This window comes from Tubulanus polymorphus, chromosome 8 (genome assembly GCF_964204645.1).
Source record: "Tubulanus polymorphus chromosome 8, tnTubPoly1.2, whole genome shotgun sequence".
Lineage (NCBI taxonomy): Eukaryota > Metazoa > Nemertea > Palaeonemertea > Tubulaniformes > Tubulanidae > Tubulanus > Tubulanus polymorphus.
The window spans coordinates 11,631,107-11,654,299 of NC_134032.1; the positions used below are offsets into that span (position 1 = coordinate 11,631,107).

General features: G+C 40.7%; 2 protein-coding genes across 4 annotated transcripts; both read left to right on the top strand.

The window, feature by feature from the left end:
- Positions 1-61: 61 nt before the first annotated feature.
- LOC141909522 (uncharacterized) lies at positions 62-5,934 on the top strand. Of its 3 annotated transcripts, XR_012619753.1 has the most exons (8): positions 62-323; positions 499-680; positions 1,058-2,398; positions 3,121-3,378; positions 3,572-3,798; positions 4,069-4,336; positions 4,957-5,722; positions 5,803-5,932. XR_012619753.1 is itself a non-coding variant. In XM_074799960.1 (7 exons), the coding sequence occupies exons 2-7, from the start codon at positions 533-535 to the stop codon at positions 5,196-5,198; spliced, it is 2,484 nt and encodes an 827-aa protein (XP_074656061.1). In that variant the 5' UTR covers positions 62-323; positions 499-532; the 3' UTR covers positions 5,199-5,934. The 3 variants fall into 3 exon arrangements, 2 of the variants coding, with proteins under 2 accessions (XP_074656061.1, XP_074656062.1); XM_074799960.1 differs by having other exon boundaries at positions 4,957-5,934; XM_074799961.1 differs by lacking the exon at positions 62-323 and having other exon boundaries at positions 396-680; positions 4,957-5,934.
- A 439-nt stretch (positions 5,935-6,373) lies between these two features.
- On the top strand, positions 6,374-22,688 carry LOC141910369 (uncharacterized). Its single transcript, XM_074801103.1, has 13 exons — positions 6,374-6,474; positions 7,483-7,656; positions 7,752-8,939; positions 12,091-12,358; positions 13,144-13,259; positions 14,398-14,745; positions 15,206-15,499; positions 17,541-17,651; positions 17,978-18,329; positions 19,201-19,210; positions 19,990-20,086; positions 20,424-20,825; positions 21,421-22,688. The coding sequence occupies exons 2-13, from the start codon at positions 7,509-7,511 to the stop codon at positions 21,669-21,671; spliced, it is 3,585 nt and encodes a 1,194-aa protein (XP_074657204.1). The 5' UTR covers positions 6,374-6,474; positions 7,483-7,508; the 3' UTR covers positions 21,672-22,688.
- Positions 22,689-23,193: the final 505 nt, after the last annotated feature.

Here is a 23,193-nt window from a genome sequence, read left to right on the forward strand (position 1 = left end):
GTGTCCTACCTTGCTCCTAATTTTTACTGTCTAGAAGACAGATTGTTATATTGGTTATATTTTGAGTAGGCATAATCAGTGCACTCCCCACTCAGATGTGTTGGTGAGCAGAGGTTCATTAACTCTGTTCATTAACAAAACTCTAGCATTCTCTGATGAATTGAATACAATTTTTTGTCGTCGGACCCATTGCATTGCTATTTAGTTCATAATTCACCAAGAACCTTAGTGTCTGATGTACGACATGTTGGTTACATTAGGATAGAGTGACGGAGATCACTGGTGGAGACAACCGCTGCCAGTGCTGGGTGAAATAATTTCAAGTATGAAAAATCAGCTTGTTAAATAGATCCTTCTGCCTGTGCCTCACTTCATTCTGAGGATTGATGGTGCAACTGAAGATCTAGGCATCGTACTAGAATTAGAAAGATACAGTGAGGATTTGTATGTGGGATTATAGAACTTCTAAAGACTAAACGAAATTTCTTCAATTTTCAGAAGGTAGATTGATAGAGAAGTGAGTGACGTTAAAATGTTGCTGTTGGAAGGTGTCGAGGTGCATGTACGCGAGGATGCATTTAAAAATTGTCTGCGTCGACACATGGATTGGTTAGATGAATTAGTTATTGATGCTGATGATAATACCTGGCTTAGATGGACGTCTCGACGACAAACAAAAGGTTCGTCCCGAAAGAACTCGCCTTAAATTCATTTTTTCTGGGTTTTGGAGAAATGATAGGGTGGCAGGCTAAATTGGCTAAATCTTAAAAAGGTCCTTGAAAATATTTTATCTACAAATGGAAGGATTTGAATACTTTGATAATGCACCAGTTGCTTTGATTCATTTGTCGAAATCTTTGAATAATTGTAGCTGGGTAAAAAATGACTAAATCTTGTTAGTCAACTACCTGGTAATGAAAATATACCTTCTGAAATAATACTGAGTGATTAAGAACAATCAGAAATCAATTTACAAAGTGCACATTAAGAAATAAAGGGTTCAAGTTGTGTCTGAATATTGATAAGTTACCGGTAGATGTGATTATTGTTTATGCAGATCAGAGAACAGAACAAGATATAACAATAGATCAAATGTCTGGAGATGGAAGCGAAACACCCGCTGCAAGTCAACCAAAAACCAGACAAAAAAGACGATTTGAAGTTCAAAGTCGAACAAAAACTGTTGCTCAGAACGTTTTAAAAACTGTGAGACGTCGTAGAGGAGGTGCAGCTGTACCGGGGGCGTTACCGCAGCAACGAGTCCAATCACAAACATTGACGGACAGCAGTGGTAATCTTAATACTCAGTTTCAACAACAGAGGACGCCACTGTGTACTAGACAAACATCACCCACTGAACCAGATCCACCTGGTGGTAAATCACCGAGAATATCGTTACAATCAGAAATAAACTTGATACCATCGGTTACCAACGTTGAATCGCAGCAACAATTGAATGAATCAGAAAATGTTGTCTCGTCGACAGAGACACCTGCGGAACAATTAGATTTGACCGGTCCAGAAATCTTGTCAAGCGCCGAAATTGAATCTACTTTAGACAGTATTAACAACGCACAGGTAGAATCTGACAATCCTACGATTCCCAACAATTCAATTGACTACGGTCAACACCAGACGACATCGCCACGTATTAAACAAAAATCACCCGTAAAACTGGCTCCACCTGTTGCTGAGTTGCCAAAGATATTGTTACGATCTGGAATCAACTTGAAACCGTCGAGTACGTACATCGTATCGCAGAAACAATTGAATAAATCGGAAAGTGTGTCGTCGCCGGCAACAGCTCCGGTCAGCTCAGCATCGGCGGAATCTCTCGATTTCTCAGGTTTTGGTTTGACTGTTTGTGAAATTTTATCGTGCACCGAAATTGAATCAACTTTAAAAAGTATCGAAAATGCTGCGAAGGAATCAGACATTTCTACAGTCCCAAACGATGCAAACGTTGATGCAGCATCGACGAATAAAAATCAGACTAACGTTGAACAGCCCAGTGAAAGTGGATTATCGACACCACCGCCCCCGGCGGTCTCCAGCTGCGATAATACGTTAGAACAATTAGAATCGGTCGTAAATTCCGCTCCGTCGTTCGAACAATTAGAAATGTCTAGCAGCGCCACCGGTGGCGAAAACATCGAACCAAAATATAGCGAACAATTAAATGATACGAATACCGCTGATATCAATACGCTTCCGGTCCAACAATCACGTCATCACCAAGGTCACGGAGAAGTCGGCGACGTTAAAAATGAACCGATGAAAATTGACCCAGTTGAAATATCCTCAGGAAGCGACGATGATGAAGATTATTCAACTCAACAGATCGTACAACAACAACATGATCCACAACCGGGAACAAGTGGCAGTTTTAATCATTCAGGTAGGTGTTCACTGCAATTTTATCCATGAAATATCTCTAAACCAGTAAATTGTTGCTCATTTGGGGATTTTGCATTCGCTCTTCATCAGTTCGTCTGTCCGTGGACAGAAAGCAGTTATTATGGAAAGTTTTGAAGTCGCTTCAAATAGGTTGTCTTATATCATATAATTGATGCTGATATTTATCTTAATGATATTTGGTTTTGACCAGAAAAACCAAAAACTCGAAAAACTGATTGATCGAGGCTAATAGGATTGATGCGAGATTAAGTGATATTACAGCGACAATACATGTATCTTTGATAACAGAATATGAATATGAATTTATTTTCACTACAAATAACAATTATATACAATACAAAGATTACGTTAGATCACATTTACATACACTGTACATTGAATGTGAAGGACACACCAAGAGCCGTAAGGCTGTTTAATATCGTGGATTAGATTTATCCAGTCGCAGCGTGTGTGTCTTAGTCCGTGTCAACGTGTGTGTCTTTTAGTGTGTCCAGTATTAAGTGTGGGTATCTATAGGGCCTACAAAAGGAATTCCATTAGCTATACTAGGTTGTATCTTGAGTGGTGATATTGAAAGGGTTAATGAATTAGTTTTCTAGGTTAAGAATATGTTGGCTAGTGTTCGTATTATACGGCAACAAGATTTCATTTAGTCGATCATCGAAATCTTAAATCGTCGTGTCTCCTGGTTTGTATTTAAAGATTCTAATCGAAAAGAAGATGACGTCGGTGACGCGGTTGAGGATGAAAGTGAGGATGATTACGTTCCCGATGAAGTTAGTGCCAGCGATCGTGAAAACGACACCGACGCCAAAAGCGAAGCGATCCCTGTCGTCAGGAGCCGAGTCAATCGTCGGAATAATAATCGGCGGAATAACACGAATCATAATACAGCGAATATGGAAAATGATGAACAGATGAAGGCCTTTAAGTTGAGACTTAAATTGCAGACACGTAACGGTGAGTTTAGCTTCTTTGTGGCCAACATTTATGTGGCCAATAATTATTGCCCTTCTTGTCGGGTGCTACCCCTCAATATAAGCTCTGGATCCGCCTCTGAACAAACTATGATGTTGCATGCGTAATCTCCATAGAATGAACATGTATTTGTGTTAACATGATTCTATTTCTCTGTTTTCTCTCCTTACTATAGTCACCATACCATTATACCCTCAGTTGGACAACGGCGCCAGGTGTTATAGCAAGTTGGATTACTGCCTTTTCTGTGGCTGGTCGTTCACATCGAAAATATCTGCTCATCTTAGAAATATGCATTTCGATGAGCCACAAGTGCAAAAGGCACTATCGCTTCCTTTCAAAGAGAGGAACCTCGCGTTTCTTAAAATGCAAAATGAGGGAAATTTCATGCACAACGTTAAGGTAAATAAAAACAGTTGAAAAGTAGTCTTGTAGTTCATGGCATATTCTATGTTTGTGGTTATAACTTATAAGGTCATTTGTTTTTGTGAAGAGGTATTGTAAAGTGTAGTTGTCTCTCTTCCTGAACGCTTATGGCAAATATTGGCGTCTCATGTTGGTGCTGAAATGCATGTAGAATTGAAACTAACGCCACAAGACTTGAAAAGTTGTAATAATCATTTTTTGAAAAAAAATAGAATCTCTTGCAAACATTTTTGTTGCTGATTTTAGGTTATCGAAGCCGGAGAAGGGGAACTGGTGATTGCCAGGCGCCCGACCCACGATGAACGCACAGCTGCCGATTATCTCCCGTGTAAATTCTGTATGGCGTTCTACGTAAGAGCCGCCTTGTGCATACACGTGCCGAGGTGTGCCATGAAACCGTCCAACGCCGAATGTTCGAATTATTTGCGTAATGGAATGCGCATGTTGATGCCATATCTAAAAGTCAGTGAAAAGATGCAACGTCAGGACATAGTAGTTTACAGCCGGGAAAAAGGTACACTATCAGTCAAGGAATTGAATACATATAGTATTACTGCAGGGGCGATATAGGAAAATCGAAAGGCCGGATTCCAGAAGATAAGAAAAGGCACATCTCAGATAAAACAGCCATTAATGAGATCACTCCCTCGGTATTAGATATTTCTCGAAAGATATACCCAAAAATATACCCATTTATGGAAGAAACAAGTGCAAAATTTAGAGGTTTTCATGACCTTCGTTGTAACAAAAAGGGCAATTTCTATCGAAAGGCAGGTATCGCGACCCTATGACCTATCCCTTAGTGACCAACCCGAGAGTGACATTTTACCCTCTTCAGGCATAGCGCAAGTGATTAAATTTTCATATCATACTGGTATTTATATAAAATAAGACAAAGCTAATTGCAAACATATATATTTCATTTTATATAAATACCAGTATGATATGAAAATTTAATTACTTGCGCTATGCCTGAAGAGGGGATAATGTAGCTCCTGAAAACGTTTGCTAGAATAAATTGATATACTCATTAGAAAATGAGATTTGTACTGTTTTTGCTTCTATGGATTTTCAACTATTTGAACTCTCTACCAAAGATTTATTCGATATCAATCTCGTGTTTTATCTTTTCAGTAAAATGTGTCCATCGAAAAAAGGTCCGTCACGCGATGTTGAGAAGAAAAATCCTGCGACGAAGATGGACGCAAATGGAAAACGACGCGTTCTGTCGAATTCTCAAAGATAAAATTCAAAATCAAACGATGCCCTCATTCGAAACGTTGAATAGCGTCGCCAAGGCGATCGGTGGTTCTAGGACTATAGCGCAAATTCGAACGAAACTGCACAATGTTATATCCGGGAAGTTAAAACTGTAGTCACAAAAAGGTATAGTAGACAGTATGTTACCAGTAACTGGGTTCGCACTAGTCCTGAATCCAGCAGATGTTTATGGAAATAAGTAACCACAGTTTCGGGACTTTAGTATCTGGTCTAAAGCGATGAAAAAGGTATGGAGTTTCAGAGATGTGGTACCTTTTCAGTATACAGTCAACTGCCGGTTGTCTGCCCTCCATTTATCCACCACTCCCCAGGCGCGTTGGAAGTTATTTTTGATTAGTGTTTATGACTTTGTTAACTACGATATTTTGTTAGTGATTTTATGTTTGTTATTTCAATCATCATGCATTTATTGTCGCGTACGGAATATATAGACGTCCGATGCGCGAGTAATGTTTCAATCTGAAAGAAAGGCGTAGGTTGCGCGCGTGAAACGCGTTCGAACCAAATGAGAAACCGTTGAATCGTTCAAGCTGTTAGTGACCTTTTAATCATGAAGAAAACTGTAAATGGCACAAATCACTGGTTCATAAAGATGATAAACCATGATTATGAAGCCAAGGTATGAGTAAAGTTTCATACTCGAAAGCGAATTATAAACTGTACACTTAACACTTTCGTGATTTTCGATTTTCATTCCAGAGATAATTGAGTTAATTGGTTATGATCCGACTAGATATAGAACTTGAGAGTAATCTTGTAGATTTAGCCAGTAAAACACCAATACCATGAATTGCGAGGCCTGTAAAAGTGGTTAATTGTTAATATGTTATGAAAGGATTGTTTTTGCTGAAGTTTTGAAAATAAAGAATAAAAAGCATTATATTCTATGTTCTAAAGTTCTATTTATTTTCGGCTGCTGAATTTGGGAATAATTTCTCTCGTTGATTTCGAGGATCGGGAAATGTATCTCCTTGACTGATCTTGATCTTGACTCTATCTCGCTGCCGATGCGTTGACAAATTCCTGGACTAAATGATTGTGTTATTTTGTTAAGTGCTGGCAATGTGATCAAAATAAATTTCATTTCAAATCCTAAAACTCCTCATATGACCTTAAAACGTAAGTCTCATTGATAGGGGATGAGCGTGAAAATCGGGTATAACTTTAGAACAACCCGCGTGTAGACGGGGTAAATTTGTTGGAATAAAGGACATTTGAGTTTGGTTGGCGGCACTCAACCGTACCGTGGCGACATCTACGATTAGACTGGTATCGCTCTTCTTGGTTAGAAGCTGAATGGGGCTAGCCCCACTTCAACGCCGTTTTCACGCTCAATTAAGCTTGCGAATTGATGATTTCAACTCGTAATCGGTACGTCAGTGTTGTCACTATAAGATGAACCGATTTAAATCTATTTTCACTGCTTGACTTGTAAATAAAACGATGTCATTAAACCACCCAGGAAGAAATTGAATGTAAAAAACAAGTGCTGCCATCTACCGTTGGCGTTGGCTTACCTTGAATTATTTAAAAATGTAATCTAGTAAAAGAAAGGCAAACTTTCGGTAATCTTGCCCCTTAGTTTAATGCATCGAACATTGATCCCTGCACTGTAGGCCTGTCATTGCATTATTGGTATGATCAATTCCATCAATCCAATGATTGATGGATCAACTATATATAGAAACACTCACAAACATAAACAGCAACAAACAGATGAACCTTTTCTTTATTCAATTACACCACAGTAAGTGCATTATTAGGGAATTGCCTGCTGCACCTGTGACTGGTTGGGCAGGGTCCAACTGGATAAGGGTAACACATTCCTCTGTTGATGTGTGACTTACATGAATCGGGGTGTTAGTAGTAAATTCCAGCGCTGCACCTGGATTTCAACCAAGTCCATGGTTCTAATGCTAATTTACTAATCACTGGCACTAGTGACCAGTTATTGTTTGAAAGTTCTCTAATTGATGCTAATACTGCAATAGATTCTTATTAAACTCATTGCCATGATTTCCAAGTATGGTTATTCCACCAATTCATTCAGTGAATTGAAATAAGATGATTATTTTGTGGGAATTATATCTTAGACAATACGCTCTATTTCACAAATCATAAATTAATGATGTAAAGATATTTTGAAATGATCTTAAGTGTTTTCTATGCTATTGTTTCCAAAAATTGGTAAATTTAGGAAAATGGTTTTTGGGGTAAATAAGGGGTATTGAAATAGTAGGGATCCCCTGGCTATGAGGCATTGTTCTAGAAACATTAGGAAATTAAGTTAGAATTTGTGTTTCTCTTCTGATTTTAGGAACTTTTTATAAAACTGAACTCAAAGTTTCTGAAAGAATATTTTCAAATTCAATTTTTCAGAAGTTAGATAGAGAAGTGACGTCAAAATGTTGCTGTTGGAAGGTGTCGAGGTGCACGTACGCGAGGATGCATTTAAAAGTTGTCTGCGTCGACACATGGATTGGTTAGATGAATTAGTTATTGATGCTGATGATAATACCTGGTTTAGATGGATGTCTCGACGTCAAACTAAAGGTTCGTCCTTAAAAAATCCTTCCTCAAGTTCATATCAATTTCAGGTGCTCTAATGTTGAAAAGTTCTCGGTTACTAAATCATTGTCTTAATGCAGGTCAGAGAAGAGGACAAATACATCAAATGTCAGGAGATGGAAACGCAATGTACATCGGCACAAATCAATCAAAAACCGGACAAAAAAGACGATTTGAAGTTCAAAGCAGAACAAAAACCGTCGCTCAGAATGTATTAAAAGCTGTGAAACGTCGGAGAGGAGGTGCAGCTGTACAGGGGGCGCTACCGCAGCAACGAGTTCAATCACAAACAATGACGGCTGTCGGGCAGCAACCGATCGGTCTGTTACCAGCTCAACAGAGAATGACGCCCAATCGAGGAGGTCGCGGAAGAGGAAGAGGACGAGGTTTACCTCCTCGTCACGTTTCACCGGCTATGAACATTCCTCCTATGAATATGGGAAACCAACCCGGAGTCCATCAAATATCACCGGCTAATAGTGTTCGCAATCTTAATACGCAATTTCACCAACAACAACAGAGGACGCCACCTCGTCTTATTACACAGACAACACCCATTAAACCAGCTCCACCTGGTGGTGAATCGCCGAGAACACCGTTACAGTCGGGAATGGACTTGAAACCATCGGTTACCGACATCGTATCGCAGCAACAGTTAAATGTTGTGTCGTCGACGGCAACAGCTCCGGTCAGCTCGGCGTCAGCGGAAGCCGTCAATTTCTCCATTTTAGATTCGACCGGATGTGAAATTTTATCGAGTGCCGAAATCGAATCAACTTTAGAAAGTATTAAAAACGCCGAAGAGGAATCAGATGATTCTACGATTCCCGATGATTCAAATGTCGATGCAGTATCGACGAATAAAAACGAAACTAACGTTGAACAGCCGAGTGAAAGTGGATTATCGACACCCCCGCCCCCGGCTGTCTCCAGCTGCGATAACACGTTAGAACAATTAGAATCGATTGTAAATTCCGCTCCGTCATTCGAACAATTAGAAATGTCTAGCGGCGCCACCGGTGGCGAAAATATGGAGATTAAATACAATGAACAATTAACTGATTCTGCTGCCGATATCAACATGCTTCCATTACAACTACAACCGTCGCATCACCAAGGTTACGGCAGCGTTAAGAATGAACCGATGAAAATAGAACCGGTTGAAATATCGTCAGGAAGCGACGATGATGAAGATTATTCAACTCAACAAATCATGCAGCAACAACATGATCCACAACCGGGAACGAGTGGCGGCTTTAATCATTCAGGTAGGTGTTAACTGCCATATTATCTTCAATTATGCATTCATCTAGGGTCGATTTTTTTCAAAAACCACTCAGCTCTTTCAAATAAATAGCGCCTTCAATTCTTTAAGCCCTGCCTCCGAGTCTCCAGTTTATTTCGAATTTTGATTTAATGAGGTGTGGGAGCTAATCATATCTACTGACTCAAGTTGCGCTGATGCATTCAGTCTAAGTATGGACTTAGTGGGTTTAGACCAGACTTAAGTAGGCGCTAAGAAAAATTTGGCGCAGTTTTTATAGCCCTCTCAATAATTTCGTTTAAGTTGGTGGGCTGCCCTGTGTAATGATGTGGTTCTTGAAATTTTGACCCCGCGTAGAATCAAGGTCCCGCAAACAACGAAGAAAAATTTTGGAATCATGTAAAAAAGTAATCTTTGCAATTATTGTTCTTTTTCAAAGTTCAACGGTACCTTGATTTTGCGTTGCGTAGTACGATAGATAATCTTGAAAATGTTGAAATTTTCCATGACCGAATGAAAAATTAATTACTTTTGAATGATTGATCGGTATTTCAAGGCCGAATCCAAATAACCAGTTGAAATAAAAAATCCCTGAAAATGTTCCGCTTCATGAAGATTTCAACGTTATTTTTTGAATTCAAGTTTGCTTAAATGTTGACAGTAAGTAGCCTTAGGTAAATATTCATAGGATTGAAAAATACGGCTTTTGATGAAATACGTAATCAGTTCGTGTCCTGAAAGTTCATTGGTCGCTTAGAATAGTTCGAATGTGAGCCAATCAGTACGCGGTTTACGGACGAAAACCGTGTCCGATGGTTACCTAGATTATGGCGTATTATACGGACCAATCAGAGAGCGTTAAACGGAATATTTCGGTTGTTAGTGAAGTCTGATTTTATTGACATGTTGGTTAGACTAGATGCACCGATCACTAGTCAGGTTTTTACGGTAAATGTGTAGAGGCGCGTTGCGGATGAACCAGTCGAGCGTAACATTTAAAGCATTGATCAATGGAGGGAACCAAGATGAACCAATGGTGAACCAATGGCTTATACCGGCGTAGAGAACCTTGAAAAAATCTAATGTAACGGCGAGGACTGCTTTCTAATACTGGATAACTGAACATTGTCAACAATGCGACCTGTTATCTCGCTTGATACCGGATGCGCCGGGTTTATTCTATTCATCGTCAAATTTCAGCTATTTGTCAACGATTTCTCAGTGACTCGCGGTCGATCAACCATTAAACACTGCCTACCCTTCTTTCGAGTTTATCTTAGTTTCGTATCTTACTTTCCCTGTCAACAGCTGCGGGAGGAACGCGCGAAAAGCGTTTTGAATAGGCGTCCTCTCCTCGATCGATGAGCTTCTAGTCATTTTGAAGTAATTTAACTTAAGTCAGGAAGAACTGTAGGAATATTTCTGTGGCCAATATTGTCCCTGACGCGACGAAATTCCTCTTCGAGATTCTTAAATTTAGTTCTCATCGCTTTTTGCAGGTTTGTTTCTCGCGACCGCGTTGTTCAATCCTCCGTCAGCCGAACTCGCGCCCGTCGGACAACATTCTCACAACGTCGATGGCGCCACTGCGTCGTCCCCTACGAGTCGAGGCGGCGTTACGAAATGGAAGCATAAATGTCGTTTTTGCGATCGCGTTTGCGGCAGTAAATCGGATATCGCTCGACACGAGCGTATTCACACCGGCGAGCGACCGTTTCCGTGTCCGATGTGTAGCATGAGTTTTACTCTGAAAGGAAATCGTCGTCAGCACATGGAACGTATTCATAACTATAACAAAGCGTTCTTCAATGATATTTAATGATGTTCCGACGATCCTACCGGTGTCAAAAGCGAGGATCCACCAGGTGTCGTTATATTGTGCTGCATTCGTAGATTACTGCGGTATTTGACGATTCCACTTGTGGCAAGTGATGATCCACCAGGTGTCGCTAGTGTGCAGTAGTCATAGATAACTGCAGCGTTCGGGAATTCCATTTGGGGCAAGTTAACATCCACCAGCAGGTGTGCTAGTGTGCGGTAGGACAATTCAATTACTATGGCAAGTGAACATCCACCAGGTGTTCTATTGTGATATAGGATTACGCAAATGCTGTGGCAAGTGAGGATCCACCAGGTGTCGCTCTGTTGTGCAGGAGTTTATATTTAGCTTGAGGATTAAAGTATGATTAGATGTCACCTCGCTCCCAAACTAGATGTTTTCATTTCGTGTTGGAAAGACTTAAGATTGTTTCTATGTTCAATACGCTATACATTTAGGGGCAGACCTTCTTAAATCGTCGACATCAAACTTTTCTACTTCTAAATGTTGGAATCACTGATCGACATCAGTTAAAAGCAGTTTTTTACCAACTTGACAGTTATTATCGGTTGTGTTTATAGCTTCAAAATTTTAAATACATCGCTTTTTTAATAAACAGTGGTTTTGACATAGAAAACTTACTTTCGTTTATATTTCTGTTTCGACATCAGAATCTCGAGGGTTTGAATTGGGCGCGGAACCCCGTCCGATATCCGACCTATTCTTAAATTCAGTTCTCATCGCTTTTTGCAGGTTTGTTTTACGCCACTGCGTCGTTCGATTATGGCGCGTCTGCCGAACTCGCGACGGGCAGACGACGTTCTCGCGTAAGTGGTGGCGCCGCTGTTGACGACGACACAAGCGAACCGACGAAATGGAAGCATAAATGTCGTTTTTGCGATAAACTCTGCAGCAGTAACGCGGATGTCGTTCGACACGAGCGTATTCACACCGGCGAACGACCGTTTCCCTGTCCGATGTGTAGCATGAGTTTTAATTTGAAAGGAAATCGTCGTCAGCACATGCAACGAATGCATAACTATAACAAAGCTTTATTCAGTGATATTTAACACAGTTCTGAATCGCACGGCGGTGTTCAGCGGTGGTGTGGCGCGGAGGCATCGAAACAGAGGTTTTTTCGTTTTGATTCGTAAATCGGCGCCCAGTTTTCTAAATCAATTATATCATTGGAAATGATCTTATTTCAACCCGGAATTAGATCGTACTGGACTCGGTTTAAAAAAAAAATTTCCAACGGTTGAATGAAAATTTGTCGGTGGTGGTTGAAAAACTGAAATCATTTCTAATCCTCGGTTCTCATGGCTCTTCGTTGTAGGTGGCCTGGATTTCGGACATTGCGGTGATGCGTTGCCATGGGAACGCAGGATTACCGAACACGACGGAGCCGGGATGTTTATATCGCCCGACGACGAAATCCGACCGACGCTGCCGACGAGAACGAGCGCCTGGGCGTCGCGCGCGCGCGATAAGAAGTGTCGATTTTGCGACAAGTGTTTCCCGTCGCCGACGGAGACGCGGCGTCACGAGCGCGTGCACACCGGCGAACGTCCGTTTCGATGCCCGATGTGCGAGAAGTGTTTCAAACATAAGTACGATCGCAAGAAACATCTTCGCGCCCTTCACAACTTCGATGAAAACGCGTGGGACAAAAGCTTAACTCTGATATAGTCTCAGGCAGGGGGCGTGTACGTCGTTCGGAACTGTGTTCGAAAAGTCCGAGATACATTTGAAATATTTCACGGTGGTTAAACATATCAGTTATCGGTTGCAGAATGGATAGTTTATAGAATAGAGGTTTCCGGGTCCTGATTTGACTATGTAGTGCCTTCTTCTGGCTGAATTTTGCAAAAATATGTCGCATTTCTATCTAAACTTTTTGTTTAGTGGTTATTTTCTTATTTTTTTATTAAAGAAAGACTCTCTAAAGAGCATTAATTAATTAATTTAAGGCAGTAATGATTGTTTTTTTGTTTTAGCTGCCTGTTTATGTAAATCAAGGGCAACTTCTGAAAATTCGGGTTTCGTAATGCATTCGCTGCGAAAATCGAGATATCTCGAGTTTCACGGTTCAACCCCTGACAACCCTGCCTCCCTACCTCCACCCCCTACCCCATGTTTACTACTTACAATATTTAACTCTTACTGATATAAGTTTCCCTTGGCATTTTGCAGGTGAACTGAACCTAATGCCGAGGGAAATCTTCCAATACGACCTAAACTACCGACATTTGTTATACTCGGTCAACGCGAGCCTACCGTCGCCACCTGGCGGTAGTTATCATCATCACCATCATCATCACCAGAAAGCGATGACTAGATGGCGCTCTTTGCCGTTGAAATACGACTGTCAGATATGTTTGAAAAAGTTTCGAACGCCGACGTTGTTGAAACGGCACATTCGCGTGCACACGGGCGAAAAGCCTCACCGATGTCAGGTGTGCGGGGAGGGCTTCGCCGAGCCGGCTAATTACAATCGGCACGTACGTAGAAAACATCCGCCATGGGGCAGTTAAAATATCGGTGAGGAGGGATGCACAGTACTGTTCTCCATACGCTGTCTGCAGTTTTTTAAGAAATCTTAATTCAATTCTTATGTTTATGATATGTCGTGGCTGCTGAAGTAGCGAGGCTTTCGATCCCTCGGAAAAAATACTGAAACTTAAGCTTAATTTAAGTGTCATTTTGCACATTAGCTCAATATATTTCAAAGCATTATCAGCATTGATAGAATATTGACATCCACGCCGGACGGGGCAGCAGATATTTCATAAGGGGTGGCTGTGAAAATGAAAGGGCTGGCCGACCTTCTAAAACCTGGAAAACATAGGAAAGGTTTGTGGAATTGTCAGGGGCAGTTGAAAACGTCAATGAATGCAGATTCCATCAGGGTATATGGGAACAGGATATGAAAGGGTTAAAATTCAATAAGCATGCTATTTGAGACACAATCTGTAAATGGTCTATTATATTAATGCAGAATTTAAGAACACTCTTGATATTTTGTCAACTGTCAGTTATTTGTTGTTCGAGGCTGAAAAATGTGATACCTTGTTTCTCCTAATCGGCTGGGCCACTTTTCCATAGTGCAATAAAATTTGTTATCAGTTCATTTCAATAGCTGCCAGGTGTTATGGTTAGATTGGTCATGATTCTTAAAAAGTTATGTACAGGATATATATGCAGCCAGCCGGGTCAACTTTTAAGCTCGGCAGAAATCATGAGAAACAAGGTATCAATTTTGTTATCCTTATATACGTATTATGAATACGTTTATGTTTATCTTAAAGAACAAAGTATAAATGAATAAAGTTATATTTAATAATCATAGAAATTATCGTTGTTGATTATTATTCTTTTTAATGCTCCGTAGACGGATTTAACGACGCAAAATGTTGTTTTTCATCGTAAATTCATGAATTTCAAGAGAACCACGGGATTGTGTGCGGGACTGGCCTGACCGGTGAGAACCATCAAGGGACTGACTGTATGACTAATGCCTCGTAAACCAATTGAACACTGAAATATTTGCCTCAATTCTTGTTGCAACAATATTATCCCAGTTACCATGACTACACATGTAATGGACGAATTGTAATTGAGTTTTCCCATTACAATTTTGTAGGTGAAATCAAGTCCGGTGGCTCCACCTATTGGTCATCGTCTACATACGCGAATCGAGGAGGCTTTCGGTCGCCGCGTCAGAGTAACAGGGAATATCGCCCCGGCCAGGGGGGTGGTGGCGCTAGCGCAGCCGGAGCGGACGATCTGAGACGACATCAGTGCGAAATTTGCGATAAACGATTCGCGTCGGCTTCGTTGTTGAAGATTCATCATCGCGTTCACACCGGCGAAAAACCGTACGTCTGCGCCGTCTGCCAGAAACGATTCACTCAAATCGGCAGCTTAAACGTTCACTTGAGAAAAGTGCACAACATACTGTACTGCGTGTCTGCGGACGGAGCTCGGAAATAGGAACTTAACATCTCAATCAGACGGATCCCAGAAATAGGAACTTAATGTCTCAATCAGACAGAATCTGGAAGTATGAACTTTCCATCTCTATCAGACAGAAACCTGTGATAGGAGGTCGCTGCCCGACTAGCAGCTATCTCCCCATCTAGTCAACAAACCCTTTCAGAAATGATACTCTCTACAGGTCATCGGACATGAGACCCCCTACCAGTATTAATGCGCCCCAACTGGTCGGATGAACGTAGTGCACGTGATAGGAATAATATTCGAAGTGGAGTCGAAGCGCTGTTTCCAATCTGATGAGAATTTAAAAATTGACATGACCATATGTTAGAAAATATCTGAATGAAATGGACTCATGATTTAGGAGATCGCATGACTTCAAATTGATATTCAAATTTATCAAATATTTGAAATAATTTCGAAATGTTATCCCAGTTTCCCATTGCATTTTGCAGGTGCGTCGTGGGAAACTGGAGGTTACCGGAGAATGCCGCCGCGGAATCCGTTGTCTGCCGCGAGGAACGTGCAACAACGACGACCGCCGTACGTCGTCGCCGTCACTAGGCAACCGCAGCCGTTGGCGACGGTGAAAAGCGACGTACCGCGGCCGCATCAGTGCGACGCGTGCTACAAGGCGTTCACGTCGCGAACGAATCTGGAAATACACAAACGCGTTCACACGGGCGTTCGTCCGCACGTCTGCCCGGTGTGCAAGAAACGATTCACGCAGAAAGGAAATTTGAAAACGCATTTGCGCACGGTGCACAACATACTGAACTGTGTAGCCGCGGACGGCTCCGATAATGCGAACGTTCCCTGAAAATCATTTAAAAAAAAAATGGGCAACAGAGAAAACACTTCGATCGATAAACTGAGTGAACAAATCAGAAATTGTTTAACCCTTTCAGTGCGTCTACACCGCAGTGCGGTGTATGAATCGGTGATGTATTTTGCTAGTACACCGCACTGTGGTGTATTGATGTAATTAGTAATTAGTTTATATATCTATTGAAAGATGGCAGTACCTGTCAAACATAGTTAAATACTAGTAACTAATGATACACCGCGCCGCGGTGTAGATGCACTATAGTGGTATTCCCGTTATTCAGCACACTAGGGTGGAATTTTTTTTAATTTTCAAATTATCTCCAGCACTATAGGGTATTGATTAGTCAGCACTGAAGGGGTTAAAAATGTTTTGGATTGTCAAAATTGTACTGAACCAGAAAATGGTTTTTACGAAACTTTTAGTTGAAAAATATTGACCTTTAAGTTATCAGTGTAGCGAATCAGAAAGATTGGTTTCGAAGAGAAATGATCTCATTATTATTATTATCAAAAACATTGATCAAAGATTTTTTTAACTTTTGTTGAAATGTTTTGTCAGAATCAGAAAATGGTTGCAAGAAAACATTTTGTTGAAAGTTCTCTTCTTATTTACCTTTAATGAACAGCCCCAAGGTTTGGAATCGTCAATTAATTTCATCGTTCGAACGCCCTGGTTTCTTGTGCGTTTAATATTAATATCTCTTAATATAATATTAACATAAATATCATTATTTACTTCAAAATTACGAGTCATTTCGGGTACCAGTTAGTTAGGGTACCAGAAGGTGTATGTTTGCATTTATAGCTTTATTTTTACTCAATTGACTAGATACAGAAATTGCATATATGTACTTAATGTTTTGACGCATGCATTAGAGTATACTTGTATATGGTAGTTCTATTAGAATGAAATATATCAACTGTATGTTAAAAACAGAATTAGTTGAAATTTTTGAACGACGCATTATCAGAGCTGCCAACTGTTACTGATTTCAGTTATTTTTTACTATTTTCATCTAGAAACACTGATTTGTTTGTTTGATATCTACAGAAATGTGACAGATGCTGCTACACAGGAGCGTCCTGCCGTCGATTACCGATAAATTTGAACTTTTTTTTCGTATTTCGATGAAATGTTCCTGAAAAGAAAATCAATACATTGTTGAATGCACGTTACTGAGGTTGGCAGCCCTGAATTCTATGAAATTCGATTTGATCGTATCGAATTTATGTGCGGTGGCTATTAGCTAAAGAAAAATGATACCTTATTGCTCCTAATCGGTTGGGTCAGTTTTGTAGACCGCAATAAAATTTGTAATCAGTTCATTTCCTTAGCTGTCAGGTCTGTTATGGTTAGCCGGATTTCTAAAATAAAAAGTAATGTTCGGGGTAGATAGGCTGCCGGCCAGGTCAACTTAAAGGCAAGCAGATGGAGAAACAAGGGACCTATTTTTCTAGCCTTAACACATTCGCCGCTTGCTTGACAATACAGTGGCGCCCCCAAGTGCTGCATGAATTCGCTGTTAGATAGGCTCAAACAGCCATTTTGGCAGCTACAACTTTTAACACGATGACATCTATCAGGACTTAAGATATTTTTCAACAAAATCGGTGATGATTTATACCAAAAATATGCCAACAAATCATTTATTTTGAATCGTCATTATCTTCCAGGTGGCATTTTCAACAATGATGACCTGCCATTAGGCATCAAAGATTTTCCGGGACAGTTCGGTGGAACGTTTCCTTCGACTATGACGTCCGTCGCTAGCGCAAGCGGCCATCAACGACGGAGGAAATCGTCGTATCCGGGAATGGGCAGAAATCGTTCGGCTGGATTCGCTGCGAGTCGTTCCTCTGACGCCGGTGCCGCGGCCGGCGGCAGTTCGATCGAATTGATGGTGAAAGGAATTTGTCCGATTTGTAAGAAAGATTTTCGCTGTCGCTCAGCGCTGGAGAAACATATGCGCGTTCATACCGGCGACAACCCGTTCGCTTGCGACGTTTGCGGCCGCACGTTCAATCAGAAAGGATCGTTGAACAGGCATCGGAAATTCGTTCATCAACTGATCTAGTCACTTCGCAGCCCTAAATGATGTAGTGACTTATCTTAAAACTCTTACTATACAGGACAATTGAACATGACTTTCGATCGATAAGGATAGACTTATACCAAGAATGAGATAGTGACAGCATGCGTTTTTTCGGTGTTTGGTGTGGTGGAAGTTTCATTTATTAACTATTTTATGTCTACGTTGAAAACTGTATGATTTATACCGGTTGTTAGATAATCAATCTGCTGATGGTCGTCACATGTACGCTGATTAGAAATCCGTCTGCTCACGTCGCGATTCTAAACAATTATCAACCAGTTATTTTCAATCGTCGTTATTTTCCAGGTGGCGCACTCGGCAATGTCGACATGGTATTTGGCGCGATGGATCTCCCTGGACAGTTCGGAATGTACACGAATCCAAATCTGGAAATTACCCGTAGCGGTCGTGGTGGTCACCAACGAAGGCAGTCGTCAATGTTGCCGGGGACTGGCAGACGTCGCCAGGCGGTTGTCACGGGAAACAGTCCGCTCGCCGCAGCTGGTGCCAGTTCGATCGATTTGATGGTGAAAGGAATTTGCCCGATCTGTAAAAAAGATTTCGGTTTTCGCTCGGCTCTGGAGAAGCACATGCGGGTCCACACCGGCGACAACCCGTTCGCTTGCGAAGTTTGCGGCCGCACGTTCAATCAGAAGGGGTCGTTGAGACGGCATGAAAAAAATGTCCATCGTATTGTGAATTAGCCTCTAGGTGGCACTACAGCAGTCTGAATACCAGACTATGTACGGATAGATACTAGACTAGCACTGCGGAGATCTACATAGCCACTAGATCGCGATGTGGTTGGCTATTGAGCATTCCATAGGGGCTGGCATGATCCATTTGTTGATCAGTTTTTTATGTGGGCTCTTAACTGAAAAATGAAATTTATGTTGACTTCTCTTTCAATGCCCCAAAGGGTTTCATTGTAAATATTTTAGTGACAATTTATTTGGTGCCATTTTGACTTTTGAACAATAATGCTTGATAGCGATGAAGTTTTAGAGTTTACCCATGTGTATAATGTCTGTCAGTGGTGTAGTAGACTTTATTGCTTGAATTATTTCAAATGAAATAAACCAATTTATGTGTCGAATTATTGCAGGTGTTGATGATGAAAACTTTGTATTGTCTCCAACGACAACACCGGCAATGGCAGACGGACATATGATACCAAACCTGTCCCAAATCGTCGTTAACCGGTCCAATTACAACCCGGCAGTTTGGATGAAGGATTATTCCGTTCCGAAGCGGTCATTTACATCAGCGCTGCAAGTACGACCTCCATGTGGCAGTATAAGAACGGAAGAACCCATTGCGACTGCATCTACACCTCATTCGAAGGTCGTTACATTGCATAAATGTCTCGTTTGCGCGAAGTGTTTCCAGACAAAATCTAAGTATAAACGTCACTCCATGATACACACCGGCGAACAACCGTTTCAATGTCAGTTCTGCCAACGATTGTTCAATCAGAGATCATCGCTCATGCGTCACATGACCAGTATCCACGGTTGTGTGGAATAGAGAGATTTGTCTGCTAGCTGAGCGTGGCTGGATATACAAACGGCATATACAGCATGAAAATCCGTTTTCACATTTATTAGATCATTGGTGGCGTGGAATGAAAGTCCGTCTGCTCATGTTGCATTGTCTGCTCGTGTTTTGAAATATGCGTCGTAGCTCGGAATACGAAGTTGTGGTTTAAAACCACATTCAGTGACAGTTTACGTTTATTTCAGTCTATAGAACCGGGTCCAAATATTTAGGATTATCCCATTGTTACAGCGTCTAAAAAATCCCGACTGTGGTTTGGTTCGCGCTCTCATTATTGGTTTTTCTTTTGAACTTCGCGGGTTTATTGGAATATTCTAATATCGACTATTCTATACCTATTCATTGAAAACTGTCTACGCTGGTGTTAGTCCGTCTGCTGATAATCATCACACATACGTGTACACATGATGAAAATCCGTCAGCACACGTCGACATTTCGTATTAACATATTTCACTAAGTTATTTTAAACCGTAATTATTTTCCAGGTGGCGTCCCCGACAATGATGACCTGGTATTTAACGCAATGGATATCCAAGGACAGTTCGTAATGTACGCTGACCCGAATCTGGAAATATCTGCGAGCGGCCGTGGTGGTCACCAACGAAGGAAATCCTCGTTGCCGGGTGCTGGAAAACGTCGTCGTGCGGGAGTCACGGGAAACAGTCCGCTCGCCGCAGCTGGTGCCAGTTCGATCGATATGATGGTGAAAGGAATTTGCCCGATTTGTAAAAAAGATTTCGGTTTTCGCTCGGCTCTGGAGGTACACATGCGGGTTCACACCGGCGACAACCCGTTCTCCTGTGAAGTGTGCGGTCGCTCGTTCAATCAGAAGAGTTCGTTGAAACGACATAAAAGGAACATCCATCATATGAATTAGAAGCAGGCGCCAATCTGTATTTATAATGAAGCCACTAGATGGCGACGTGGTGGTCTACAGAACCCTGAACCCTGTGGCAAAGCATTTTCATCCGGTTCAGTTGATCTGCGTACTGTGGATTTTTTTACAGAAAGCAGAAATTCATGTCAACTCAACTGAATATGTTTAGAAGATTCTGTTATAACGATGATACCTGATAGCGAAAATGTTTTAGAGTTAGCAAAGTTGTTTTGGGTCGGCGGTGTTGAAGAGTTTCTAGCTGAAATCTCAATTTCCTGAAAATATAATAAACTGTTTTATGTGTCGAATTATTGCAGGTGTTGATGTTGATGAAAACGTTGTATTGTTTCCGACGACAACATCGGCAGTGGCAGACGGACAGATGATACCGAACCAGTCTGAAATCTCCGTTAACCAGTTCGCTTACAACCCTGCCTTTTGGCTGAAGGATTATTCCGTTCCGAAACGGTCATCCACATTGTTGCAACAAGAACGACCTCCGGGTGGCGGCGTTAGAACAGAAGAACGCATTGCAGCACCATCTAAACCTCGGTCGAAGGTTGTTACGTTGCATAAGTGTCTCGTTTGCGCGAAGTGTTTTCAGACGAAATCTTCGTATAAACGTCACTCAATGATACACACAGGCGAACAACCGTTTCAATGTCAATTCTGCCAACGATTATTCAACCAGAGATCGTCGCTCATGCGTCACATGACCAGTATCCACGGTTGCGTGGAATAGAGATCGATGATATTCTGAAGGTACTCGATTTTTTGTTCGGATACTAGAGAAATTGAAATGAAACTATCGCGACAAGTTGCGAGAAATTTCCGATCCCACCATCGGAAGAAGTTTACTTCAATTCTTTCCTGCATTTAGAAACTGAAATCAAGGGCAAACTGGGATACAAAACTAGGACGTAGGACACTGACCATGGAAGATCTATCTAGGGAAGATACACTTAAGAATTGTGTAAATCGAGTCTTGAAGATCCGTCTGCTAGCTACGCGGCTGAATATACTAATGGTCATGCAGTTTAAGAATCCATTTTCAGATTTTCTATATATCGGAAGGTATTTGTGCGGTATTAAAGTCAGTCTGCTTGCGTTGCGTCGTCTGCCGATGTTGTGAAATATGCGTGGTAGTTCAGAATATACATAGTGCTGGATTTAATCGGTTCTGTGACAGGAACACCCAGTCTATGATAACGTTAGGTGGCCCATGTTTAGGATTATCTACGAAAACCAGGCCCTGGTTTGGTTGGCACTCGTTTGTACAATTGTTACTAACTTTCATGACGCAATGATATTTTTCAGGCTTGTTCATTCATCCGACTCCTCAGTGGGATCAAGGGAATATCGGTAGCCACCAGGGGGCGCACGTGTGTCAGATCTGCGGCAAACAATTCCAGAATTCAACGTTGGTAAAACGTCACCAGGTCGTGCACACTGGTGAACGACCTTATCATTGTTTGATCTGTCAGAAAAGTTACTCGTTGAAACACAATTTATCGCGACATATGAAAATGGTTCATAAACTGGCTACTTATAGCTTCATGAATTGAAAAATCAATTATTCGATTAACCCTTTCAGTGCGCCTACATGTCTGTTGAAAGATAGCAGCACCTGTCAAACAGTGCAATGTTAGTAACTATAACTGTAGACCACACGGCAGTGACGACGCAATATAAGTGGAATGTCCAATATTCAACACACGGGTGGAATATTTTAACATTTTCAAGTTGTCTTCAGCACATTTGACAAATAAATTAGTTGGCACTGAAAGGTTTGAGAGTTAAATTGTAATTAGATTAATTTGAATTCTGATTATTAATGAATATGTGTGGAACCTGTAATTAATTAAAATTATATTTAGGATGAATTTGTTAGTTCATTATGATTGAATGGTAGATCAACTTACAAATTCATCCCAGACTAAGATATTGATTTGGGGTTTTTAATTTTTTACCTAAATTATTGAATAACCTGTTAAACTCATAATTAAGAGAGCTCGTACAAGTCTGAAAATTAATTAGTAATTAATTGTATAATGTTCAATTACTCTTAAGCTTGGAATAGTTATGAATTAATGTGGTCAGGAAAATTAGTTTCTTGTGGTTTTAGTATTGTAGGTACTGTAATTGGGCTAGTATTTGTATGGGATCATTCATTTATTACGTAATAAATAAATGATCCCTATACTTTCAATTCTGCTTTTGTGATTATAAGTTCATACCTCATTTGTGGAGATCTGGATATTTGTGCCAGCAGGAAAAACCAATGACTGCAAAAATAGTGCAAACGCTAAATAGAATTTCTACTTATGTACTCTTCAAGTCAAGTAACTAGTCAAGATTTACTTATATTCTGAAAGAAACATGTGTACACTGGCAACTTGAGAATTAGAAATTGCTGGTGTCAAATTAAAGTAAAAGATTGTACCATGTTAGATTCATAAATAATGTTTCATTCAATAAAGTTGTCTCATATTTCTGTAGGAAAAAAAAAGATAAGAAATCTAAGCGAAATAAGAAAGTTTATTATATTTATAGTAATCAGATTAATTTCATCCACGTATGTGCCATCCTACATGTATGTGAATTGAAATAAATGGGAATCTTTGCTCTTAAGTTTCAAGTGTTGTGTCTTTGTATTTTCAAAAAGGTATTGCTTGAAATCTAAACCCCAAAACCCCAGAGGCGGTTTTATCAACTATAATCTGGAGATAAACTCAATTGTAAATACATTTTGAGTTAGCCCCTGGGTTAAAGATTATACCAGTCTATGAAAAAAATTCAGGCCCAGGGTTACGTGGTAAATGGAGGAACCAGTGGAATGGAATGTACTGGCGTTTGAATTATAGAAAAACGGAAAGATGGAGAAAGATAATGAAATTACAGCAATTGACCCGGCCCGCGAATTACCATTAATCGGTTGCAGCACCGTAGCGTGCTGACATCTAGCGACTTTCCGGTGTACTAATCGATACAACTGACCAAAAACAGGATCATTTATACAATAAAAACATACGATTGAATATGAAAATATTAAAAAGAGAAAATTAGATACTTACTATCCAAAACTTC